The 27,772-nt window shown below is 37.1% G+C and overlaps 2 protein-coding genes across 6 annotated transcripts in view; one reads left to right on the plus strand and one right to left on the minus strand.

Moving 5' to 3' along the window:
- On the plus strand, positions 1-25,822 carry CCPG1 (cell cycle progression 1). Of its 5 annotated transcripts, none has more exons than XM_075100317.1 (11): positions 1-220; positions 4,733-4,804; positions 10,973-11,087; positions 12,137-12,216; positions 12,406-12,613; positions 13,517-13,672; positions 16,719-16,973; positions 17,862-17,873; positions 20,538-20,659; positions 21,724-23,123; positions 25,072-25,822. In XM_075100317.1, the coding sequence occupies exons 2-11, from the start codon at positions 4,745-4,747 to the stop codon at positions 25,250-25,252; spliced, it is 2,589 nt and encodes an 862-aa protein (XP_074956418.1). In that variant the 5' UTR covers positions 1-220; positions 4,733-4,744; the 3' UTR covers positions 25,253-25,822. The 5 variants fall into 5 exon arrangements, with proteins under 5 accessions (XP_074956418.1, XP_074956417.1, XP_074956416.1 ...); XM_075100312.1 differs by lacking the exon at positions 1-220 and adding an exon at positions 2,719-2,810; XM_075100315.1 differs by lacking the exon at positions 13,517-13,672 and having other exon boundaries at positions 21-220.
- The window catches only part of PIGB (phosphatidylinositol glycan anchor biosynthesis class B), a 9,755-nt gene continuing 6,820 nt past the window's right edge, over positions 24,838-27,772 (minus strand). Inside the window, exons 10-11 of the mRNA XM_075100954.1 lie at positions 26,891-27,071; positions 24,838-26,305 (exon numbers count right to left, since the gene is read on the minus strand). Of these exons, the coding sequence (XP_074957055.1) occupies positions 26,174-26,305; positions 26,891-27,071 (313 nt within the window). The 3' untranslated portion in view covers positions 24,838-26,173. The remainder of the gene's footprint in view (positions 26,306-26,890; positions 27,072-27,772) is intronic.

Raw genomic sequence — 27,772 nt, forward strand, 5'->3', positions numbered from 1 at the left:
GCGCGGTGCACGCTGGGCGCCGCTGTTCGTGCGGAGCGCAGGCCGAGGGGCTGCGGCGGGGCGCGGACTACACTCGCCAGGGTGCCGCGGGGCGCCGCCGCCCTGCGCAGGCGCGGCCCGGCCCGGCCTGGCCCGGCCCGCGCGGTCGGTGTTTTTGACGGCGTCACTGGCGGTGGCGGCCCCTCGTCCCTGCCGGGCCCCTGCGCGGGGTCGCTCTCAGGTAGGCGGCGGGACCTGCTGGGGGCTGGGCTGCCCCCTCCCGGCCCGGCTGCGGGGCGCAGCCTGCTGGGGAGCGCGGCGGCCGGCCGGCGGCGCGGAGGGGCTGCCCGGAGCGGGGCGAAGCCCGCGGGCGCTGGGGCGGCCGCAGTCGGTCGCAGGGGGCGAGTACCCGCGGCGATGCGGGGCGGCCGAGCGGGCCCCGTGGGCGGCGGCCCCGGCCGCCGGCGTTTGCTAACTTCCTTCTCTTTCATCATCTGCCTGTGTCTCTCCGGCTGATGCAAGGTGTCCTGTTTATAAACCGTGTTATTGTTGCCGTAACCGTTCAGGCACGGTGCCGCATCCTGTTGCAGGTGTGATGCAGCACCTGTGGGAGGGCAGCAGCGGGTGCAGAGCAGGGAGCGCCCGACCCTGGCGGGGCTGGCTTGTAGAAGCCCCGTTTTTCTTGCGGGAAATCTTAGCAAGGAAGTAGCCTTTATGGACTGTCAGATACACTCGCAAAGAACGTTACTTTGGGGAAGAAGTTTCACCACTTGATGGAAATAATAAACTTGCATGAAAACCCTGCAGTATAATACCACTGTAACATGTTTTTATTTCTGCTGTGCAGCAAAGAAGCTACTGTAGAAGAGAACCACAAGTTTTTACTTGGAATGTCAGCACAGCAAACTCTAAAGAACAGCGATTCCTATCAATGCCTTATTATTAATCTTTGTCAACCCTTATTGAGGTTTTTTTCAGTCTAGGAAATCCTCTTTTAAGATGGAAGAAGACCAGGGGTTTGTTTAGACTGGAATGGTTATTCTTTCTAAGACTGGTATTTGTTTTGCTTTACAGTGGATAAGCAGGGTGTGGTATCTCTTATTTTTATAGAGATACATGGGATAACTTGGTATTACATTAGCAACAATACATATGGCTGTGAACTTTTACACCTTATGCTTCCTGTTTGCATTTTGCTAAGGTTAAGGAAGTGGTTCACGCTTTGGATTTCCCACCCCTTTTCCCCTTTCCCTCCCCTTTCCCCCAACAAAAATACATAGAGGTTGAACTCTGAATATAACGGATATTTATTTTGTCTAGATAGAAGTTTTAAGAGCAATGTCACTGAGAGCATAGGACACCTGTAGCCTAGAATCAGCTTTGCAGTTTAAACTGGAGTATAGAAGAACTTGAACTATAACTGTCTTTTGAAGAATAGTAGCAATGAAGGTACTTAATGAGAAGCCAAACCAGGGAAGCTGTGTGTGGGCAGTGAGTTTTTCAGTCTTTCCTTCTGGCTTGGCCTGACATACAGGAGATGTGGAATACTCTACTGTATCCTCCAGTTACCTCTGCTGTTATTGGCATCATCTTGGTTTGTTAGGAAGTTTGCAGGCTTTGTGTCTGTTTAATTCCTCCCCAAAGCTACTTCTATTATTATTATTTTTTTTAATAGCTTGCATTTAGGAAGAAAGTGCTAACCATATCCAGCACCTTTCGGTGGGTAGGTAGGGCCTCCTGGTTCATAGTGGGTCTTTGTCATTTGGTGGTGGAGAATACAAGCTGGTGACGATTTTATGAGTAGGTCAGTTTAGCCATTGGGATCAGATTAGTCTTCTGGCATTCAGTTTCCGTAAGGGACTGGATTTGACCTCAGATTTAGTTATGACTCTGTGTTTTTTTTTAATCTTTTATGGAAGTAAGCTGTTTACTCTAGCTGTTGATTGAAGTTTAGGAACACTGTACTTGGGTACATTTTTATTAAAGCTTTTTAGGCTGTTTTGCTCTTTTAGAGCTAACTAATTTTAATTAGTAAAATTATTTACTTTTGATAACTGTTTTAGTCATGTATGTTTGCTGAATGTGCTTATAGGACTATAGCAACTCTGGAGGTGCCCTTCAGTCTGATGTCATGCTATCTATCTATCTGTCACCATTTTGATAAATTTAGTAGTTCTACCTATAAACCTCAAAGATATAGTAATTATTCTTTTCTGTTCCATTCTTTTACTTGATTCCAAAAACTTTTTTTGTTTTACAGATTGATCACCTGTATGCAATTAAATATGCAGTATTAGTAACATATTCTGGTTGAATACAAGATAAATAACTAGTAGCTCAAGGCCAGCAAGTAATAGAAAATGATGATTGTTTGTCTGCTTGTTCCTCTCTTTGTTTTTGATTATGCCAATACCCACATAGTTAGGTCCTGAAGCCTTTGTTTGGGAAGGGAAGGCAGATGTTTAATGCTCTGTGGAGCCTGAGGCAATGGTTGTGTATTCAGTAGAACTGGTTTTATGTAGTGCTCAATTACCTGTCCATGTGTGATCTGGAAGGAAAAGGGAACAGGATAGCATTTATGTTGAGTTAGCCAGAGCCCATGATAACATGCTGAGTTAGCTAGAGGAAGACAGACATTACAATGCCCAGCACAGTCTGCTGTTAAAACTTGCTCTTTGAAAATTTGTAAATGCACTTGTATCAGCAGATCTTTTTTTTTTTTTTAATCTATTTGCATTATGTGACTTCATTGTTTTTCATCTGTCACCGAGATGCACTGAAACGAATTGCCGTGTTATGAAAACACAGCCTGAATTTCTTCTGCAGTGGAGGTCAGATCACTAGTGAGGACTGGGTAGCTGCCTGAACTATATTTGCCCTGATCAGTGTTTTTTGTGGTTACGTAAAAGGCTTGGTTTTTGGTGACAGTAAATTTGGTACTCTTATGATCGTGCTATTCACTGAACTGTAGAATAATTAAATGGGAATGTTTTTGTACTGAGGAGAATTCTTAAAATATAATTTCAGATCATCAGTAGAGTTTTTGCATCATAGCCACCAGTGTTTCTGATGGGTGGCAAGTTCTGGTGCTGGTAGTTACCTTCCTCTGAAAGGAATGCTGCTACTGAATGCTTGGTCAAATTCGAAATAATTTAATGACAGCAAACAGATGTTATTGTTTCATGAGAACTCAGGAACGCAGTCTTTGCCATTTGGGCATTTGTTATTTTGACGATTTAAGTAGTATGACTTTAAAAAAAGAAAAGACAACTAAAATGTTGTTGATTGAATACAGTATGATTTAAAAAACAACAACAAAGTTTGATACCCAAGTTGATTGTTGGTGAATATTTTTGCTTTATAAACTGTAATTGCAATTGTTACCATTGCCTTTTTTACAGAGAAACCTCAAATATATTAGTTGAAGTTCATGAGGAAAAAGTGTTATAGTAAAAAAAGTATGATAACTACTGTATTGCAGTGATATGAGACAAATGTTTGCTGTGTTTTGTAAGAAACCTAAATGGAATTGGAAGTTTCTTATTTTATTGTGCAAATTTCTAGCCACACTGGCATATTTAGATATTCTAATTCAAGGTTTGTGTATCTTTTCTGTGTTAACAAACTGGGAGGAAAGACAGGATTGATAATAAAGTACAGAGAAAATAAATATAAACGAATAGGTGCTTTTCTTTGTTTTCTTACTAGAATAAATAGGTGTGGGAAATTAAGCAAATCTCAAGTTCTCAGAACTCTCTGCTTTGTCAATATAATCGTCACTTTATAGAAGCTTTATTGAACCAAGATTTCTTTTGCTGTTTTATTACATTGGATGCCTAACATTATATGCAGTTGATTGGAAATTGTTTTGGTTTTGGGAAGTTTGGGTTTTTCTCCCCCAAGATAAATCTGTAGTAAATTTTATTTAACAGCTTGATATATTTTTAAGGAACAAGAAATGCATTAAATTTCCTTTTAAAGTCTTTCTGTAAAGAACTTTAAAAAAAACTCTGAATATGTAACAATAATGAATACTATGTGTTCCTGGTACAGGAGAGAAAATAAACAGGCAGCTGCAGCCAGACAGCTCTCTTCTGAAAATAAATACCACAGTTATCTGGTGATATTGTAACAAATAAAATTTGTACTTGAGGTTTTTTGTTCTGTTTTTGTACTCTCCAGGAACTCTCTCAACTTTCCTCAGAATCAGGATATTTGAGGGTACTTGAAAGGAGTGAAAGAAACATGAAACATTGTTTTGCCCAGTAGTTGAAGAGCATTGGTTCCAAAAGATTTTAATTTGAGTCTTCTCAAAACCCCCATGTTTTTTCTTGAATAAACTATAGTTACTGTCCATTTAACAATTCAAAAATTACTTCACCTTAAGTGAAACATGCCTTAAACAATGATTTTACAGACAAATTTTAAATTTGATCATTGATTTATTGGCTAGCCTTATATGAGTTTTTAGCTAGTCTAAGAGCTTTTTGGATGGCTAAAGTAGGTATGTACCTAGGAAAGTCATATTTTCTCCAAGTATAAAAAAGATAGTAGGAAATATGTACAAAAGACTATATTTTCTTTCTAAACTTTTATTCTATTTTCTTTTCAATTCTGGAATAACAATTTTTGAGTTAGTGTACTGTTATGTAACATCATGATTTGGATTCTTCTGTTGTCTGTCTTTTTTTTTTTTAAGAGAGCAGTGAAATTATGTGTCTTGCGTGTTAAAAGAATCTACTTTTACTTGCAGTGTGCTTTGAAAATGTCTGAAAATTCCAGTGACAGTGATTCATCTTGTGGCTGGACTGTCATCAATCATGAGGTACCCAATGTCAAATTAATGAAGTTCTGTCAGTTTAAGACTAGCTATATGCAGTAAAATATTATTTCAACTTTGTAGGTTTTGTTTTGCATGGATCTTGCATATCAACAGAGAACATAGGAGAGAGACTTATGAGTTAGGAAACACAACTACTGTTTAAAATGTGTATACTTTTACTGCCGCTCTAGAGCTGATGTAAATTTTGATATTTGAAATAATAATTTTTTTTCTGCCAAAGTTTTGCTATGAAGAATTGCTAGAATTTTAGTGAGGTGCTCTCCTCTGTTCTATCTTTCCTGAAAACATTGTAATTCTCTGTAACTTGTCTGATGTTACTAACATACTTCTTTTCCTTCCAAATCTGCTCTCTGTGTGCTGTTCCCTCTGACTCCCCCACCCCCCCCACCCCCCCCCAAAAAAAAAAAAAAAAGGTGGGGAGGGAAATAATGGGCTGGAAAAATCTCATGCTGAAGGGAATGATTCCATGATTTCTCCAAGTCTTTTCTACCACTAAGGTATCTGATCCTAGCTTCAACATTTGCTGTTTAGGAACAGCCCTCTGTCCTAACATACTGTCTTTCCTATTATGGAAAAACAGGATAGAAACAAGCTTATGCTCAATGACTAGAATTTTAGAAGAAGGCATTTTCAAGGCTCATGTGAATGTTAAAGTTTTTTGCATCACTCACTGCTTTTGTTCCTGAGTGAAACAGTCTCTCTCTTTGACTTGCGCCTCTGAGCTCAGGAAGTCGAGGACTGTCATAAAGACTTCTGTGAGACGTGCTGCCTCTAATCTTTTGTATTGCCTCACTCTGCTTACAGAATGCATAGGCAGTTTGGAGAAAGATGCGCATAGGCCTGTTGGATCTTATTTGCACAATTTTAAGCAGTTTCACGTGTGTGGAATGCTGTTCTGCATTGAGAAGGAAAGGTGTCGGGAGTTTGGAGGGTCTGGGGTCTCGAAATCAACAATGTTGCAAAGGCTGGTTGGAAATCCCTTGGAGAGGGTTACGTTACAGGGAGTATGTAATTATTTATTCCATACCAAAGATGGTGAAATTTTCACAGGCTTTCTTGCCGCAAGTGGAACCTAGGGGAGGCTACAGTGAATGCTAACATTTTATTACGTTTATTGGGAAATAAAGGTGATGGGAGGGCAGGGCAGCTGTCCTTACATCTGTACTTTAAGGTCAAAAATGAGAAGTATAGCCTTCTCAGAGCCTCATATGATGACTACTGAGGGTGTGCCATACCTACTCTTGGAGTGTTTTGAAAACTTGTAACAGCCTGCAAGGCTTGGAGATAGTAAGAAATTCTGTGAGGAGGATTGAGTTGCGAAGTAGCTTTCCTTTGTGTTTTCCAGGGACTCACAGCAGCTTTTAGCACAAGTTCTTTGCAATTCATGTTGGAATTCTGGCTTTCCTTGGCCCTGTAATTCAGGCAGGAGAGTGCAAGGCATAAAATACGTAGAAATTATGTTGGCACCTTGTGGAGGAGGACTTCATATAGCAGCGCAGGACTGAGCTAGTGACAGCAGCTATAAGAATGGTGTTGGGCGGTTTTTTTCTTTTTCTTTCTTCTTTCCCCCCCCCCCATTAGGCAAACTGTCACTGAAGAGGTATCTTCCATGAGGAAATTCCCAAAAGCAATCTAATTATTGTGTAAGGAAGTTGCGATGGTAGATCGTGTGGCAGCAGGTGGAAAGAGCTAACAGACTGCGCAAGGCAAAGAACTGTTCTTGGTTCAAAATACTTGTTGTCTTTTAAGACCTATTCAGTTGATGTGTGGAGCTCTGTCAAATTTGTATGGCTTCAGCTGTCCATCCTTTGATATCTGCTATATCTTAATTTATTAGGAATACTTTTATTTGGGATTAAATCTAGAATTCCCTCATTCTTTGATCAAGTCTTGGGGTATAGCTATTTGTAAAATTGCTAGTATATCTGTGTAGCCCTGGTTTAATTTGTGTGTGTTTCCTATGTCCTGATGTTTGACTAGTTGTATAAAGTATATAGTATACAGTGTATAGTATAAATTGTAAAATACACAGTGGCTTTATTAAAACAAAAGTAATTTTTAATTCCTGGTGGAATAAAGCTTGAGACAAAAAAGTGAAGCAATTAAAGGTCTGTTGGGATGGGATTCACTGTTGCCCGTGTGTCTACAGGGTAGGCATCTCAATCTGATGTTGGTGTTTTAGTTTGCCTTGTATAGATTAAATCCATACAATCAGTGGAGTTTAGAGAGTGGTAAGTCTTATGCTAAGGTCAACAGTTATATTTGATCAAATGACTTGCTACCTTGACTCCACTGGCTGTATTGATTGTCAAGGTGCCTTCAACAGTTTGCTCACATGTAGACAATTGAAGTTAGGTAAGATTAATGTTTTATCTTACTTTCTCCTAGCAGTGAACAAGGCAGGCCTAACTTGCTCAGAAACTTTGAGAGGCCCTACCTCTGATATGTGGACCTCCAAGATACTTCTCTCATTTAGTCCTGAGATCTCTTCAGATCTTGGCTGGTGTGTGGGTGTAGTAGAGGGTTTTGGTTTTGTTTTTTTTCAGTACTTAGTATTGTCTTCTATAACCTGCTCAGTTTAGAGCCAAAATCCTCATAGCAAATGGGTTAACTGTTTTCCTGGAATGACACTTATATATTGTCTGTCTGTATCTTCTTTTGCCTGCCTCCAAACATTTTCAAGGAACAGTACTTGAGATATTTCATTCATAGGACGAAAATAAGAAACAATGGGAATAGATCATGGGTGATGATCAGCTGTTTCTCCTTTACTTCAAACTCCCCTATTTGCAGATTATAATGAAAATCTGGGTAGTACGAAAGGCAAGCCACTACAAGCTTGTGACTGTACTCAAGTTTTAAAAACTTAGTTCAGTTTCAAAAGCAAGTTTTTGTGGTTTTTTTTTTTTGTGGTTTTGAGGTTTGTGGCTTATAAATGTTGGGCCATGGTTTCATTTCTGTTGGCAGCAAGGTGCTATTTAAGAGATGGTTGAAACATCTTTTCCTTGTTTTGGGTTGGATGACAAGTTGGGAAGCCTCTCACCAAAAGAGAAACGGAAAACTCATTCACTCCAGTTCTCAAGACCATGTGGCATGCAGGAGTGCATCGGCTGCTGGACTTTACAGACTACTAATGAAAGTGGAAGGATTTAGGAGTTGGCTACAACAGTTGGGTTACTCAGCTGTGAATTACAGGCTGTATTTTCATACTTGGAATGGTTATTTTACCCTGTAACTGAAAACTAATTATGCAGTCTGAATAAATTAACATAATACAAGATTATAGGAAGGCAGGGATTTGTCTAGCCAAAGCAGAACAGATTTCTGTGATGTAGAAATTTTGTGTTCCTGGTTATTTTTCCCTGATTAAAAGGCATAAAATCATTCTGTTCAGGGTGGGAAAACACTCATGTTTAAGAGCTCCCTTATTGGCATTCTCCCAGCAAGACAGCTTTGAATCTGAGCATGAAGAAAGTAGAATGAATGGGGTGGCTAGATACCCTTTACACACTAGTTACCAGGGAAGGGGTGGGATGTGGACTACTGTATACTTTGGAGAAATTATTTGGTTATTTCGGAAAGGGTTAGAGCAAAGGATTAGACAATTTTGGAATACTACAGTATTGCTTCCTCATGTATTATTGTTACTTGTATTGATGATGACACAACAGAATCAGTTTCTGGATTTGTTTTGCCATTTACAAAGACACCAAGGTAAAAGGGGCAAGAAATGGCAAATGGCTAGATTGTGTTGCAGAGAGCTGACAGCAGTGTATGCTGAATTTAATATCTGCTTTGAGCAGAGAAGTGATGATGTTTATCGTCGGACTACTCTTAAGAAAGGACTTGCTGATTTTGTGTAGGAGTGTGGGAAAAGGACTGTAGTGAGGAGACATCCCTTCTTAGCCTCTTTGCTGTTACAGTGGAATGGTGATGGTGGCCTAGCAACAGATTAAGTGAATTGGAGGGTTCAGACATCCACACCAGACCGCACATGTTTAAAAAAGGATGGCTTACCTTGTACTCAGCTAGCCCAGTTTCTTGGTATTTAAGCTAAAATTTTAATCTGTTTTACGCAGTCTTCCTGATGTTTGCCTTGTTGTGGAGCCTGGGCAAGCTACATTTTTTGTTACTCTTTTTCTTCTTCACAACTTGGGAAATGAAAGTAATGGTTTTATTACACCAGAGAACAATTTTCACATAATAAATCTATATACTTACCTATAAAACCCAAACAAGCAAAAAGCCCCAAATAACTTAGCATTTTCTTTCCTGATATTTCACTCAGATTTTATTAAGTTACTTAGAATTGAGTGGTGAATTTCTGCAAAACATTTGAGATTAAAATTCTGATAATTTTGTAGGCAAAAGAGAAAAATACAAAGTATTTGTCGAATTACTGAAGCAGTTAATTTTTGAAGTCTTTTAGAGAGCAAGATAACTTTGTAATGTGATTGTAGAATGTATCTTATGCAACTCTTTTTAAGGTATCTAATCTTGAAGTACAGCCTCCTTTTAAAAACAAAAATATATATGTTTGAGTCCTGAAACGAGGCATCTAGGGAAACTGATCTCCAAGTACTACTACTACTGTAATTTCACACCTGCTGTTGCAAAAATAACTGTCTCTGTTTACAAAAACAGCTCAGGTTATTTATGCATCAGAGTGACTTAGTATTTTTCAGTTATGTTTTGCATGTTTATAGTTTTCTAACAACCTGCTATGGTTTAACTCCAGCTGGCAAGGAAGCCCCAAACAGATGTTCACTCACCCTTCCCCCCTGGTGGGATGGAGGAGAGAATCAGAAGAGTAAAAGTGAGAAAACTCGTGGGTTGAGATAAAGACAGTTTAATAAGTAAAGCAAAAGCTGCACGTGCAAGCAGAGCAAAACAAGGAATTCATTCACCACTTCCCATCTGCAGAGAGGTGTTCAGCTGTCTTTAGGAAAGCAGGGCTCCATCACATGTAACGGTTACTTGGGAAGACAAACGCCATCACTCCCCCGCCCTCGCTTCTTCCCCCAGCGTTATATGCTGAGCATGACATCATACAGTGTGGGACATACCTTTGGTCAGTTGGGGTTAGCTGTCCCATCTGTGTGTTCCCCCCCAGCTCCTTGTGCACCCCTGGCCCGCTTGCTGGTGGGATGGGGTGAGGAGCAGAAAAGGCCTTGACTCTGTGTAAGCCCTGCTCAGCAGTAACTAAAACATCCCTGTATGATCACACTGTTTCTAGTACAAATCTGAAACACAGCCCCATACAGGTTACTAGGAAGAACATTAACTCTATCCCATCTGAAACCAGCACATAACCTTACTGTGTTTCGTCGGTTCTTTTAAACAAAAATTATGATATGAAGATTAAATATTTAGAGTTGCCATTCATATTCCTTGCCTTTAATGCCCTGCAGTCTCTGGGCATTGTTTAACTTCAGTTACTGTTTTGCTCTGAGGTTGTTGCTGACTGGCAGCTGACTAATAACTAGGGCGCCTTTCTGGCTTAAAGAGAGAAATCTAATTTAGAGATCGTATAAATACTTGTTTTCCTGGTAGCAGGGATGTACTATTAAAACACACATTCAAATTTGCTGACATGAATTGAGATGGAGTAGAGGTAAACATATTTTTCTCCTGGTAATAGTACTTATTAGAGTTCATGGTGGTACACTTGAAGTTCCATTTTGCGGAGGGTGCGGGTATTTACATAAAACACATGGATATGTGTGCAAAAATTAGATCCCATATTCAGAAATTGTTTTACAACCTCCTGTGTTTCTCTAAATTCTATTGAATAAATAGGTCTAATAAAGCTAATAAAAATAGTTATTTAAAATAATTAGCATGGTTGTTAATTGATTCCTAAATTGATGCTTACACGCACCTCCCCCCCCCCCCCCCCCCCCCCCCCATTGTCCTCTCTGCCTTTTTTCAGTCAAGGTAGTAAGTATTACACACTAGCAGTTGTTTCCCTCTAGTTACTTGGTATTTCTCTTGCTTTTCTTTGCTTAAAATATTCTTCAATTTTAAAGGTTGTTATTCTTCTCTTCTGTTTTTATTATTAATGTTCTGGTTTTTTTGTAACCCTTTCCTTCTGCTTTACTGATGGAAACCCCCATAATGGTAAGCTCATTTAAAACTTTTCACCTCTAGGGTTCTGACATAGAGACAGTGACTTCAGAAAATGGAAGTACAACTGATAACCATGAGCTTGTTTCAGAAGAATACGTTTCTTTGCAAGAAGAGGAGCAACCAATTGATTTGCAAGGTAAGATATTAAGAGGAGCAGTTCCATAAAATAGGTGTCTGTTGTAGCTTTGGTACAAAATTAGTATTTTTAATAGAGTTTGTATGCTTTGTGGGCCTCTGTCAAAGTAGTTGTTTCATCAGTGTTATGGAAAATATTCAGTCTGAAATCGTATAATATCTTTCATTTCGTCAATACTTAGATGTGTTATAGAATAGTACGCACTTGTATTGCTGCATAATAGTTTATAGAAGTGCTATTGATAAAATAAAATTACTACATTAAATATTCCTTAGTAATGTTATAGATTTGGTAGGAACCATCAATTCTTTTACACCTGAAAATTAACATTATGGCACTGTGCTAGCACTTCTTGAGCGGGAAATGTAAGTCTGGTGCACATTAATGAAAATCTTTCCACTTATTTTAATTACTGAATTTAATACTCAATTTGTTTAATGTTCGTATGAGAACACAAATGTGACAGGTTCAGTGTGCAGTGGACTAAATTTGAGCTTGACCATGTTTCCAGATTCATAACTTCTCCATGTAGAAACAGGACTCACACGTCAATGACTATCTAGAAAATATTTTCATTATCCTAGTGTGCAAATGTACTGTGGTATCAACTTACAGTATAGCGTTGGTTTTATCTAACTGTGCTTTTCATTTATAGGTTACCTGCATTAAGATCAGTATGATCATTTGAATTCAAGTATCCTCCAAAACATTGTATTATAGAATCATTAAGGTTGGAAGACCTCTAGGACCATCAAGTCCAACCATCAGCCCAACCCTACCATGCCTCCTTACTCACGCCCTGAAAGTGCTGCGTCTACATGTTTTTGGAACACGAACGTTGCATCATGACAAATTGGATTCTGATGTTTGTTAGAGAGATAGTAAAAATGAGACTTAACTGTATTTTTAGAAAACCTTCCCTGAAATGAGTAGATAATAGAAATCTGTCACAATTATAAGTATTTTAGTATTATATGGGAGTGTGCATGATTTGTGGAGTTACTGGTTTTAATCCCATGTTTGTTTGTTTTTTCCTCTTATTTATATAGCTCAGTGCAACAGCGATAGAGAGATACCAGTGGTAGATAATACTCTCCCTGCTTTTGAGGAAACTCAGATGGTTCCAGAGGTAAATTATGTTATGCTATTCAGAAGGTTCTGTAAGCCCCATCTAACAATGCCAAGCAATGTTTTGAAGACATTAAAATAAAGATACTGAATTTTCCTTTCTTAAAGCATTAAGAATTCTTGATATTTTTAAAAAATTACTGTATATTGTATGAATCTGAATAATTTTTACATTGTCCCATTTCCCTAGGGAAAGAAAGAAAAAATCCCTGATGATGGGTCCTGCTTTGGAGCTATTAGTGATGATTCTGACATTGTTACACTTGAAGCTCCAAAACCAGATGAAACTCAAAGTCAGGAGGAAGCTCCAGCTGATGGTGAAGAAGGTCAAAGTTCAGAGGATTTTAACATGGGTTCCTCCTCTAGTAGTCAATATGCATTTTCCCCTCTAGAAACTGGTAAGAGCAACAAGTTACTAAGCAACTGTGTGCAAAAATGTCATGGGCGGGGGGGGGGGAAGAAAAACATCTTTGCTTAGGAAACTTTCTTTGTGTGGAGAGGAAAAAAAGTTGCTCTTGATGAGTACATATCCAAGTATTTGCAGTCTCTAGGATAACTCTAGTTGCCCTAATTCTAAAACTTTGTCCAAATGTGCGTCTGCATTTTTTTTAGTTGAAAGTGTTCTCTCCCATTGTGTTCACTATATTAAATAGAAAGTAAATTTCTAGCATATATTGGAGAATTAAAATTACTTTTAGTTCATAGAATTGTAGGTTTTCTCTTGGTAATTTTTTTGGCTTTTATAGAGTTGGCAGAAATAACTAGCAACTGGGAGAGAATTGATTTTTGGGGCCATGAGGACTAATAGCAGCATGACTACAAAAACTTTTTGCTTACCTTCATAGCTACATAGAATATGTATATTCTTTAAAGATACTCCCAGTACTTGTCAGAAATGCAGCGCATGATATTCAGGAGGAACAAAACCCAACAAACCCAAACATAAAAACTTACTGTTGTGTTACTCTTCTCTAGTTTTCTAGTCTTCCTTTTTAATTCTGTTTGGTTTCTTATTTGTAACTGATTCTGCTCTCTTTATTCTCTGTAACGTTTTTGTGTTATTGAGTTTTACCTTTCAAAGTAAGTTTATTACAAGAGCAGTTTTTTTCTTAAAATACTGCTTTATCTTAGAAGTAGAGTAAAGCATTGTTAAAGGTTCATGTATTTGTATAGTATTCTTTGGAATCAGAAAATCTCATTATGACCAGTGATGATTCATAACAAAGCTGTCGCCTTATTTAAGTCTTCTGGATGACTTAATTTTAAATTTAAAATTTAGTTGACTTTCTTTTTTCTTTTAGGGCTGAGTTCTAAAATTGTCCCCCGTCCCCCCTCCCCTCCCATGTTTTTGAACACAAAAGTCAGTTGGCTGGAGAAGCTGAGGAAGATTCCTTATTATGTAAGGGGAGGGGGAAATGAGGTGAAAGAGCATGCCTCTTGCAGTCTTCCTTTCCAAGGTGGTGTGATTAAATTTGATCCACTTGTATAAAGCTGATTGCTTATGGCTTGCATGAAGCGTTCTTAAAATTATCAGTAGCGATCTGACTTGATCTTATAGTAGTGATATTCCAATCAGATGCTGAAAGCCAGTCCTCACTGAAGAATTTGGCGAAGCTGTCACTGGTTTATTTCCTTTTTTTAAAAAAATGTTAAACTTACATGTAGATTTGGAATGGGCATCAGTCAGCTTTGTAATACATTTTAATATGTATGCTTGACCATTTAAATGAATGGTTCTTGCTGGATTCCAAATCTGTGTGTGACTGGCAAAAAGAATTTCTTCCTTCTAACTTAAGCTGATTTCAGCATGGTGTTTAGTGCTGTGCATTTGATTGACCAAGTATTATAGAAAATATCTGGAGTACTTTAGCATTTATTTTAAATGCCAAAGTTTTAGCAGTCAAAATTTTCATGACACTTTTTGGCAATGGAAATCTTTGCTGTCCACTTCTTGCTGAGTTTTCTACTGTGCTGGAAAAGGATGAGCTTCAGAATTTCCTAATGTAGATTCTAAAACGTTCTACAATGATTTTCTGCCACTTTTATGTGCAAACCAATTCCTGTTTAGGCTGTCTCCACCATGCAAACAGAAATGTTTTAGTATTGCTTCATGAATGAAGTTAACTAGCAGAAGTGCTCATATATTGAAATGAACTGCATCTAGGCTTGAGACGAGTCTGTGCAGAAATGGCAAAGAAAATCATGTTGACTGACATTGTTACTTCATCTGGTTTCTAGTGTAGATCTGACACTTCAAAATCATAGCAGAAGCTAGAATTTTTGACTGCTACTGTGGTCACACTTTGTTTCGCTTCTACTCCTTTTCATCCTGTGAGTGTTAGAGTACAGCTTTGTACTGAATTCTTAGTGCAGCTGTAAGGCAACATCATTCGTGCCTGAAAGTGTAATGCTGTTGACAACTAGCCAGTAAGTGCTTATGAATGGTTCTTAAGTGTCTTACAGCTTTTTCTCTTTGCTTTCTGATTTTCCTTTTTTTCTATTTTCTTTCCTGTAGTTTGCTGTCCAGTGTATATCAAAGAATTTCCCATTTGGCTAGAAGCAGCTTTTGTATTTGGCTAGAAGCACTTTTATATTCCATATGTGTAAACTTCTTTGCTTATTTGTTTTTTGGGTTTTTTTCAATAACCAGCAACACCTGCCTTACTAAATATATCCTGTATAATCCTTTATAATGTCTGACCTCTGTATTCTAGGAAGAATACCTCTCTCCTGACTAATTTCTGAATGCTTCTCTTTATTGTCCAGGATTAGGGAAGTATGCATCTACTTAAACGACTGATTCTAAAATAGAGTCCTCTTCTGCCAAGCTATATAAAGTAATTTAAGAATCTGCATGTTAAGTAGTTGTTTAATTGATAGGTCTTTATTGCAATGTCTGTTTGGTCAGTCTGGTTTGACTAATTGACTAAAATGGATTTTTTTAGTAAGAGGGGAAGTTATCTTTCATTATCTGACCGTGAGTCAGAAATTAGACATGTATTCCAGATACTAGTTGGTAATCTTTTCTGAGGTTGATGCAATCACTTCTGTGACGTTGGAATTTATTTTCAGTGAAGAATCTTAACTGGTAATGCTTTTTATAGGTAATGGCTAACACTGCTTGGCATTCTTTTCTGTTCAGTGATTTGTGCATGGCTTTGCTCAGACAATGATTTTCAGTTGTGAAATGTTCAAGGACAGTAACTCTGTATTTATATTTTCACATTTGAGTGATGATTTCTGTTACAAGTATGAACAACCATCTTTCCAGAAGGGGTATTAGCATTAGAACTGTCTGAGCAGGAGCACTTTGTCATGTGCTGGAGGCTTCACTGATCACATTGAATCTATTTCAGGCATGTGAATTAGGTACATGAACATAGATATTTCAGGCATGTGAATTAGGTACATGAACATAGATATTTGAAAGCTTCTTTTTCACCCTTCTACTGCTTCCCCTTGGTATTTGTCTTACACTTGAAAAATGATACTTTCAAAGGAGGGAGATTAAATAACCATTACTTATATACTGGATTATATAAATTTCTTTACAGTACATGCAGCAAGCATTTGTACCACTAATAGCAACAAGCAATTACAACTCTGTTTTTTATTTCCCCATTTAGCATATATGGGTTTTGGGCCATAGGAACATGGACATACAAATGCTATCATAAATACTGTTTTACAAAAATGTTACGGTTAGAATTTGTTCTTCAAATCTTGGCTGATTCAGTCTTCCAAAACTTCAGTCAGGTAATGGAAGTGTTTTAGATTCAGAGTGTTAGGGAGGGACAAACACAGAAGACTTGAGTGGTTCTTTTCCTGTGCAGTAGTGGCTGAAAATTACCTTTTTGAAAGGTAGGTGAAGATGTTGGTAGGTAGTGTATGGTAGATATTAAAAGTAAACAAAATTACATATTTAAATTTGTAATGCAAAGCTTTGCTTGGATAATACCTACATTAATGAAACTTTAACAGAATTTTGTCCACAGCTGCATGTAGGTCAGAATTAAGTTTTTTTCAGAGAATATAGTAAAACTATGTCTGTCTTTTAGAAGGCTTTCTTCTTAAATAGTTCAATCTCAAGATCTGTAAGAAGAGGAGAACTGAAATCATAATCTTTCTGCTTCACAAGAATTTGCAGAGGCAGTACATGTAGGTGCTTTAAGAGGCAGGACTGTCTGAAAGAAACACTTTCTAATGAATGAGTGATAAGTATGGGGAAGTGCCATAAAGTGTTTTGGTGATGATTTCTTGATTCTCTATCTTTTCCTCCTAAAAAACGAATTTTTAACTTTGGAGGTCAAGCATTCCCTGCATGATATCCAGCATAAACTATCCCATGGAGAATTTTTGTTTTATTAATGTTCTCCAAGATAAATGCCAAATACATTTTGCATAAATATGATGGATTTTGATACTCAGATTGTGGGTACTAACAAAAACAAAAACAAAAACAAAATTAATGTGTTTTAAAGACTGTTCTGTGTGTGTTTTCAGTTTTTTCGTCTCAGGCTAGCGATGATGAATCAAGTAGTGATGAAACTAGCAATCAGTCCAGTCCCACAGTACGAAAACGTCGGGCTAAGAAGAGGCTGACCTCTAGCTCTGAGGCTGAGGGTGGGTCACGTGCTGAACTGGAGTCTGAACCTCCCAGAGAACAACAGCACAAACACCAGTTCAGCAGTGGCCTTAACAAATGCATCATACTAGCTTTGGTGATTGCAATCAGCATGGGCTTTGGACACTTCTATGGTGAGTTTATAGAAAACAAAATACATAGAATCCACATCTTATATAACAAATAGCATTTATTGTGACTCTGATTTTTTTTTTTGTCTTGTTCTCTGCTAACAATCTAAACCTAAGAATGAGAAAAAGCAACTGCTAATGTATGTATAATATAGGGAGGCCCTTCAGCAGTGCAATTGTGTTTAATATACACTACTTTAAAACTAAAGTAGATAAAAAGAAATTGATTTTTGGTTGCCCTTCCAGACAGAAATTTCTTGTTCTTCTCATAATTCTTTATGTACCCTTCATGTTTCACATCTTTTCTTTAGCAATAAATTTGTGGTAGTGCTTATCATTCCTAACAGCATCCACAGAGTTATTTCAGGCTTTTGTCCCATATGTGCTCATCTGGTAAATGTAAGAGCAAGGTGTGTTTTTTACAGGAGTTCATAGTATCAATATTTTTCTTTCTCCAGTGGAGAGAAAAAAAATAAATGACTGTGGTTGTCCTTGCAATTCCAGAGTGGTTTAGGGAATCCAGGGCAGCAGCAATTTCTCTGTGTTCAGTGCATTGCCCAAAGTTAAGCATTACAGAGATTGTTACTACATTTAATAAAACAGCATAACTCATTACAGATCTAAATCTACATAGTGCAATCCGGATCTTCTAAGATACATGTGCTGTGATAAAAATAATAAAGGGCATTTATTTTTAATAGTAATTTTTCCTGAGTAGTTCTAGTTTTATATGAAAACGTGCCTTCATAAGAAGACTTGTGATTCAATTTGAGACTGGGAATATGATTCTAACTGGATTTGATTTTGACTGATTGTTAGAGGTCTAAATTTTGACATTTATTTTGAGATTTATACTTATTTTCACTTGACCCTGATTTTTTTTGTTCTTAGGTAATCCTGAAGGTAAGAGTCATGAGTGATGTGTTGTGGATGCTTGCATGCAGATTTCCTTTTTAAATTGTGCCTATGTGTACACACACATCCATATACGTATGCATACTTATATTAAAAAAAAATCAGGTCTTAAGAATTACTAGTGTATGCAGGATTATAGAAATAACTAATCCAGTTGTGTAAACTATTCTTTATTTAGCAGTTGCAGCTAGCAGTAGCTGGTGTAAAAACTGATGTATATTGGCATGCTGGAAGCAGAGAGGAGCTCAATGGCTAGACCAATCTTTGGTAGTGCTTTGTGGTGGTAACTTGAGGTTTCACTTCTGTAAATCATTTTACTGTGTTTAAATGGGGGTTAATGATAAATACTATCCTTTTAAAGAACTTTGAGATATAGAAGTATGAGGATTTGGAAATGTACTCAGGGTCATATCTTTAAGGGATTCACTTTGACTTGTTCATTCATTGAATCTGTACTTCTGAATAAAAATCGTCACCGATGACAGTGCTGACAGCACTCTCAGCAGAAAGAAGGCAACGCTGTGTGTGGCTTTAGTTTTTGCTTCTTCAAGTGAAAATTCTTCACAGTTATGTGATAACTAATCTTTCTACCACTACAAAGGAAATCAAACCCTGCTTTCCATCTTCCTTTTTTTTTGTGGTGGTGGTTTTTTTTTTGTTCGGGTTTTTTTGAACACAAACTTGCAAAGAAAAGTCCGTCTCCCTGGAGGACTACTTTGCATTTTTGTGATTCAGCTTGGAATGCATGTTTTCGACAGCAGTCTTGTAATGCTAATCTAATTTGTGTAAGAGGATTGAAAAGGGTTACTTTTTATGAAATGACTTTTTTTTTTTTGCGCGGGGGGGGGGCGATGGGATGGGATGTCAGTATCACGATAGCATTTTCCCTTTAGCTAGAGCTCCAGGGCTCCTTTAAGACTTTCAAAGATGTAGAAAGCAACTTGGATTAGGTATTAATCGGTAACTGTATCCTAATCAGTATTAAACTGAGTTAGCTGGCTTTATGATGCTCTGTGAAGGAGATCTGGAAGAGGGCAAGCTTTCCAGGAAAATAGGTAACTGTAAAAGCTAAAGTCAGGAAGCCCTTGCCAGAGGCGTGTCTCCTTATGGACATTCAGATTTTTCTTTTTTTTTTTCTTTAACCAGAATCTGCAAAAGGGAATATTGCTGTAATTCTAGTGATGTGGACAGATTAAGTAATCTGAAGGATACTGTGATTTAGAGTACCAGCTGGAAACACAAACCAATTACTGATGAATGTTACCTCATTATGTGCATTTTCAGCATCTTTGCTGCCCTTTCTGGTTGCTAAATGTCAGTCTTGCTTACTGTATCTAAATTATGATTCTTGGTAAGGAGAGAAACAGTTTAAGTGTTGTTCTGTAATTCAGCTTCCTCTTAACGTGAACCCTTTAAATTAAATGATTTTTCAGAGGCAGTCCTCAGATTCTTAGGAATGGACTTCTTCAAAAGTATCTATAAAACATAACTAAGAAAAACAAATCTGTCTGTTAAGTATACTGTCAGTATACTTAAAATTCCCTTATACAGGGAACTATGCTCCCACTAAGTGTTTATTGGGACTCTGCAAACTTAAAACCATTGCTGTAAAGACATTGCTTTACTTCAGCTGAATCGATCTACTGAGTTCAACTTGGTTTAATAGAACATTGTCTGTTTTTAAGTTCATACTTGACAATGTTAAATAGAAATTGAGAGCACAAAAGATTTCTCAGTATAATAGTATTTATAGAATTTCTTCTGTTTAATAATACACACACCCCCCTTTAAATATAGAAATAGAACTCTGCATATGCTGCATTGGTTTTGAAAGAAGTACCTAAAACTTGCTGTTGCCATCTGCTGTAGAGTCAATTCAAGAGAATCTCAAAAGCAAAGAAATAAAAACTACATGAGTGTTAGGACTTACAGAATGTGTATGTAAGTAGGGAAGTACCAGTAAAGAAGCTTTACTTGACAGAAAAAATTGCTGGCTAGTACATTAAAAATGTTTTTCAGAAAAGTAGTGTGTCTCAGCCTTTATCTGAAAATTGAAAGACAGGGTATTTGCTTACTCTTCAGCCTTCACTCGTGGACAAGGCAGTGCCTGCACCTACCTGCTGCTTCATGAGCAGTGTATAATAACTGTGTTTGGGCATGAAAATTTAAATACTGTGTTAAGAACCTCTTACTTGTGTAACTACTTAACAGTAAAAGTTGTAGTTCTGAAATGGATAATACCATAGGCTAATGGTCTCCCTTCTATCCTGATTGGCTTCCATGTTACTAAAAAAAAGACCGAAAACCCACACATATCCTTTCCTGCATAACTTCTGTTGGTTTGTATCTAACTTATTTCTGTGTAGTGTTCCAAAATTCCTTCATTTGTTATCATCAAATAAAAGACAGCATATTTTTGAATCTGTTTGAGAAATTGCTTATCATTGGAAGAAACAGAATCAGTATGTAACAGTCTGTTTTTATAATCTATATTTTGTTACAGCTAAACAGTTACTAGTAAGTACTGGGCAGAAAATGCAAGGTAAGAATGCTTTTGAATTTGCAGAGAAAATGAAGATGATGTTTAGGCTCATCTGTTCCTCTGACTACTTAATGTAAGTCAGACTATCAAAAAAAAGTTTATCTTTGTAGGTACAATACAGATCCAGAAACGTCAGCAGCTGATGACAAAGACACGTGAATTAAAGGATATGAAAGATGACCTTTACCAGTGCCAACAAGAGCAAGGAGATAAAGTGCATCATAAAGTGGGGGTTGGTATGAGTTTAGCTGGAAGTCATTAGGTTATTCTGTCTTTGTGTGTAACTTTCACAAAGTGAAATTATCACACAAATCCATTACATTTTTTTCTTTAAGTTTTTTATGAGAATGTAATTTTCTCTTTCCCCTGAATTCTTGACAAAGACTTTGTATTTTGATCAAACTTGCTATTGGAACATGTTTAAACATACTGGTTTTCATGTATATAGTTTAGGAGTTATCTGGACACAGACTGTCTCTTGCCTTATGACATAATGCCAGGCTGTCATTAATGAAGACAGCTGAAGTAGAACATGCTGGTAAAAACCTATTACAGGTTGAACCTACAGGTTTTGTGAATTTGCTTTCTAAATTGGCAATGGTTATTAATTTTTTAAAATACTTAACCTGTACTTTTAGGTTTTTACTGTTAGACCATTCAGAGAGAAGATTAGGGAATGCTTTGTGTATCCGTGTATTTTTTTTTCCTAAGTTTTCTTTTATGTTGCTGATAACGGCATTTATACATAATTCAATATGTTTAGTTACAGAGTTTGTCAAGGATGCCAAGAGGCTGGGGAAATCCATTTGTGCTAGGATATAGTTACATGAACACGTATTTTCAGTAGCAAATTTGGTTCAAAATCTGCTCCTGAATTTCTGCCCCAGCTGTTGAATGCCCTTGCTTCTGCTTACATATTTGGTTTCATAATCTGTAAACCCAGTTTGCTGAACATAAATCAACAGCAAACACACAGGTTTTAATTTCCTTTTAAGATGGATCAACTCACGTACCCAGTTTGCTATCCTTCAGCTAGTTAAACCAATACAAGTGAGGGGTGATGACTGCTGGTTGGAAGGGGGAGCTGCTTGCATGGTCTTTGTTGCCAAGAAGGTGTTTGTGTGTATATCTGAGATAAACAAACTAGCTCTATTTTTGCATCTTGCTGCAACATGTGTTACTGCATCCAAAATAAGTAAACTCTGTCTGGGCTACCTTGGTCTTCCATCTTTCTAGCTGAAATTGTAACAATTCTAACTGTAATATTTTTGCTTGTTTTCTTTTTATTTGCGTTAGTCACCCAAGGGAGATCTTGTCGCATGTTTGACCTCTACTGAGGTGGAGAAGAAATCCTTTGAATCTCAAAAAAAAAGTCTTGCTGCAGAAAATCAGCACTTAAGACAATCTCTAGAGAAGGAAGAAAAAGCTTTGGCCTCACTTCAGGAAGAATTAAGGAAGCTAAGACAACAAATTCGAAACTTAGAAGATAAAGGTACTAGCACTGAGTCTATTGTAATGGAAAATCAGAAACTAAGGGAACATCTGGAAGAGGAAAAGCAAAGAAACCACAATTTTCTTAGGCAAAAGGAAACACTCTTTGCAGAGGCACAGATGTTAAGGAGAGAACTGGACAAAGAACGTCATGTTACAGAAGCTTTTAAAAAAGAACTGGAACAGTTAAGTTCTCATCAAGCACCTGACAATGCTGATGATGATACATTAAGAGAAAATCAAGAAATAGAAATTCTGCGAGGAAGACTAGCAGAACTAGAAAAAAAGCTAAACTTTGAGCAACAGCGCTCTGACTTATGGGAGAAGCTGTATGTTGAAGCAAAAGACCAAACTGAAAAACAAGAAATGATTGAAAAGGGACAACAGAAGAAAGGTGCTAAAGGCCAAATTAAGGCTAAAAAGAAATCAAAGGAATCATTTTTTGGTTCGGTTAAAGAAACTTTTGATGCAATGAAAAATTCCACAAAAGAGTTTGTAAGACACCATAAAGAAAAGATTAAGCAGGCTAAAGAAGCAGTGAAAGAAAACCTGAAAAAATTCTCTGATTCTGTAAAGTCTACATTCAGACACTTCAAAGATAGCACAAAAAACATCTTTGAAAAGAAGTCAAATGATGATAAAAGACGTGAGGCAAACAAGAAAGCTCGCTCATTTTACCGAGAACATAACTCTTACGAGAATCTGAAGCACATGCATTACAGGGGACCTAACATGCCAAAAGAATTCAAAGATGGAAGAAAACATCAGTTTACAACATTTGAAAAAGATACAGATTCACAGAAATGTCCCAATGATCCTTTGTGTAATAGAAAACATCACTTTGTCCTAAAGGGCTGCTCTGGTATTTTTGAATGTGCTCATCAAGAATTCATTAGTCTCTTTAACAGAGTATCAGATCCTATCAGGGTGGATGAATTTAATCGGCTAATGAAAAAGTATTTGCAACAAGTTGTATGTAACTTTCATCACTGGAGAGAACTAGAAAATTTCATCAATAAGTTTTTTCATAATGGGCTATTTATACATGACCAGATGTTGTTCACTGATTTTGTTAATGATGTCAAGGATTACCTGGAAGATATGAAGGAATACCAAAATAATAATGAAAAGGTTTTTGAGGATTTGGACAAATACATCTACAGATACTACTTTCATTATGATAATTTACCCCAGTATGGACCCAGGTTTGTTTCCATGTTTCCTGAACTTGTTAATGCAATGAAGTAGTCTTTGTAAGGCAGCTGCTGTCCTTGTTACAGTAGGTGGTCTTCTAGTGTGTATATATACATGTATCCACGCTAGAAGACTTTCTGAAGGACTCAATGGACATACTAGATTGTGTTACATGAAGTAGATCTGTAGTACCTTATACATAAATTTTGTGTGTGTGTGATGTTAGTTTGCAAGGCACTACAGATCCACTGTACGTAGCACAATCTAGTATTTCTACTGAGTTCTTTAGAAAACTCTGTAACTGCAAGTAGGATTACTTTAGACTGAATGGCTAAGATTGCCTGTCAGATGGAATTAATAATTAGCTCAGAAGCATTAACTAGGACTTCCTTGTTCTTTCTCCAGACGAGAAGGTTTTTGGATATATTTGAGCAATCTCAAGGTCCTGTTCTGGCAGGTATATTCCCTGCTGGCTTTTCAGGAATTTCACTACTCTCTTGTAGCTTAGTATAGTACTGAGTTAGTCTGTATGCCCAGACTACTGTATGCCCAGAGCAGAGCTACTCAAATTGCAGGCTTTAGTTCAGATCCTGACCCTGACTACATTTTGTTCAGACTTGTTTACAAAGGTCCTTGGTGTGAATTGTTCCCTGTATCTAATGGTATTCTCAGGGCTTCTACAGAGCGGTTGCGGTATGCTGCCTGGCTGGCCCAATGGAGCTAGATATGGTGGACTGTTGCTATCACATAGACCTTGGTGAAAGAAAATTAAGAAAGCAGCCTTAATATATTGTGGGGAACTTGCTCTTTCTGGAATGCTTATGTATATATTTTATGTGGCTTTTAATACATTGCTATTTGGCTGTATAGTCTCTTTTACTAATTACAAGGTAAGGAAAAAATATAATACACAAGAAGTCCTTGTAGATATAACAGAACTTCTTCCTGTGCTGCTATTCAGTGCAATGCATATTTAGTATTTAGACCAATGTGCAGTTCTTTAGTCAGGTTTTTCTTTTGGACTGGTATTGTTTATTTCGTGTGTTTTATTGCAGCAGGAAGCCTGAATACTTAACTACTTCAGGGTTATTAAATATTATGTGAGGTACTATCTCTTATTAAAAGCTGAGCCATGAGGATGATACTTCTATTATCAGCTACCGAGTAGCCTTTTAATGTGTAGTTTTGGCAAACGCATGACATAAGTTTTATGTTTGTTTTTATAGTCCAAGTACTATTACTAATTTATTACTAAAATTATCTTTAATTTTTAAATGGTTTAAATAGTTGTTTTTCTGCAAAATGAATTGAAGTACTTAAAAAATAACTTCAAATTCATGTCCTGATGGTATTACACAGACGTTTGTATGATACTGAGGATGAAAACAGCCTTAGCAGAAGGCTAGAGAGGCTAGTCATGTAATACCATGTAGTATAATGGGGATGTTTGTATCACTGTGAGCGAGTGTGTTTTGTCAGTGCCCCCTCTCTGTATTAATGCACTTACTGTATATGAAAACCTCTGAAGTGTCTATGTTTCCACAAAGCATACCTTCCTAAAGGACTGTAAGGTTTTCACTATTTTTATAGAGCAGAATGTAATAGAATAACTGAAAAATAATCTATTTTTGAGCCCTCACTCAAGCATCACAGTAGGGATAATCAAACAGCTGTTTACATGGCTTCAGTCTATAAAAGAATTCTGGGCAACCAGCTGCAGAGCACTTTTATTTTTAGAAAGGATTTATTTCAAATACACAAACTTACTGGTGATTTAAACAAACAAGTAAATGCCACCCCCCACTTTGATTACAAGAGAAAGGACTACCTCTTAATACTAATTTTGGTTTCCATCAACCTTGGCATGTTAAAAGCTGTTATTGACGATGTAATTGTGTTTCAGAGTGTTTTTAAATACTTTCATAAAAGTAGTAATAAGCTTTTGTTTACTCCTTGCAGTCGACCTAAAAGGCCTTCTTTTACACAAACTGAAAATTCTAGACATGAAAAACAAGCTCAGAAGCACCACCACCGTAATAAACGAGAAGGTAAATGGCATAAACATGGTCGCACTAATGGAAGACACATGGCAAATCTTGAAATAGAATTGGGGCAATTACCCTTTGATCCAAAATATTGAGTAATTTATGGTAAAAATAACATTAGAATTAATAATTCTCATCCTCTGGAAACTAATGTTTTTTCAAAAAGCAGCAAGATGAAAGATTTTTCTGTGAATAATTTGATTTTTACACATTTTTATTAGAAGACAGAAGTCAAGCTTTCTAATTTGCATATTTGGCTTTAACTGTTCTTTGGAAGGGATGATAGTTTGGGTGCCAGCAGAGTTGTTGCAGAAACCAGGCATGCAATGACTTGTGTATGAAAAATATGCTTAATTGGCATTCCAGTAGTGTAGTTCAAGCTTGAGTCACGCATAATGAATCAATAATTAACTCCAATGTTTGCTGTACTAACTTCATCTCATCCTTAAAAAAAATAGGTCTACATTATGTATTTGCTAGTGTTTTGTAATCTTACACTTGCTTCTTGTCTTTGGGGGTGGTGGTGGGTGGTGGTGTTCAAGAGCCTGTTCAATTGTGAGGAATTTGCTGTGCTGCATTCTAATCAGCTTGCTGATTTAAGTACTTGAAATGTCTTGCCTATCTGCATATTGTAGAAGAAAAATAAAGAGACACTGTGGGTAAAAGTCTGTCTTTATAAAATAAGTCTAGCATAGCTGTATATTTCTATAAAAATGGTCCAGTCTTATCTAATTTCTTATTGTTTAAGTAGTAATATGGCAAGTTTGGTCTTCCTGATGTTTTCTAGTATTGTAAGATATGTCAACACCCCCACCCTGCCATACTGCTACTGGGGTTGCCTTCAGGAAGAGGTTTAGGTGTTTCCAGACAGCAAATGGCTGCCTAATCAGACTTCCCCATTTGACTTACCCAGTTTCAGACTCACTACTCTCTCCTTTCTGTAGTACAAGATCTTCTAAGCATAGTACTGCTATGCAAAAGTGATCTCCTTAGGTCTTAAGTCTAGAAAGTGATCTTCAGGTATAATTAATTTCAGTTTTTTTCCTGTAGACATAGATGTGGCTTCCAACTCGTCCTTGAGGTACATGAGTATGAAAGACAGTAGCCATTTTCTCATAGCCCCTTAAAGCTAGAAATGGTGATATTTCCTGTAAACGAACATATGTTAGTTTCCACAGCCAGAAAATGTAGTTGGGAGTATTAGAACAGTGTTCCAAAGCCTTCTGAAAACCATCAATTCAACTGTCCCCTGGAAGTTTTATCCTTTATTTTAGGAAAGACTGCTAGAAAAAGCGGTACCTATCCTGCTTGATCCTGTCCAGAGTGGATATTCACCAGACACTCTTTTAAGTACATTGGCTTCATAAAAGAATGGAGGGGGAAAAGGTACTATGACTGCAGGCAGTTTTGCTTGTCATTGTTGCTTACTTAAAAGTATGTTGTTCTGGGAACATTTGTTTTAATATGGCTTGAGGGGGGATTCCATATAACATTACTTTATGGCATATATAATTTGCAGAGGAGAGGGCGTATGTGAATGTTAAGTATGTATCACTGGAATAGTATTTGTACTATATTATGGACTACAGAGTTCAAAGAGTTGAATTTCAATTGAAGCTGTGTTCTAAAAAGTTGAGAACAACAATTTTCAAAAATCTTAACTATAACTCTCCACTAATTTATTTTTTAACTTGATCTCAAAACTAGTTTGTTTCGTCTTGCACTTACCATACCTGTTCTAGCACACTGAAGAAGATCAAGTGACTGGGTAATAATGTATCATTGTAAAACTCCTTATTAAGCCAGGCAAGTGGATTAGAGTAAAATACATCTGCTTCATCAATATAGCTCTCATTTCCAGTTAGGTCTGGGGGACACTGAAGGAATCTCATTTTTAGAGGACAGTGAACATGACTAGGGAGAAAAACAAAACAAACACTTCAGGATAAACTGACCAATATAAGATTTGAAATGGCTCATAACTTAATTTTGGTTTTGACTGAGTTATTTTTAAATAATTAGGTTTTTCCCCCCGAGGCATATTTCCTTCCCTTCTGTACTTCATACGAAAGCAAAAGTAGTACAAGTGGATTCAGCTCCAAACTGCTGTGACTGATGTTAGCCGTTTACAGAAGGCAGATTTATCTTAGTAAAAATACCATCTGCCTAACATCAGTTTCTTTAAAAGATACTTTTCCATATCGGCTTCACTGTTTAGATCAACATTTTGTTTACTTGCCAGGATCTATTGCAACCTTTTTGGAATAGTGACCTCAGTCAATGTATTTACATTTCTTTACTCTTCAGCAGAAATATAAGTAAAATTAATACAGTTTGACTGTAACAATTAGTCTTTAGTTTTGGTACAGAAGTTACCATAATGAAGCAGTAAAACTTACTTTCAGAAGTCATAAGACTTAGTGCATATCCTCATACAAAGCTATTACAAAAACTGAATAAATCTTAGATGCTGAATTTTATCTGTGGTATAAGCATTTGGCTTATTTCCCCTATTCATACTGTACTGACTGTATGAAAAACCAAAACTCTTCCTGTAAATGTTCATCCATCTTAATTTATTAAGTTTAGGGCAAAACCCCAAAATCTTAATTTCT

The sequence above is a fragment of the Phalacrocorax aristotelis genome, chromosome 7 (genome assembly GCF_949628215.1).
Source record: "Phalacrocorax aristotelis chromosome 7, bGulAri2.1, whole genome shotgun sequence".
In the NCBI taxonomy this organism is placed as follows: domain Eukaryota; kingdom Metazoa; phylum Chordata; class Aves; order Suliformes; family Phalacrocoracidae; genus Phalacrocorax; species Phalacrocorax aristotelis.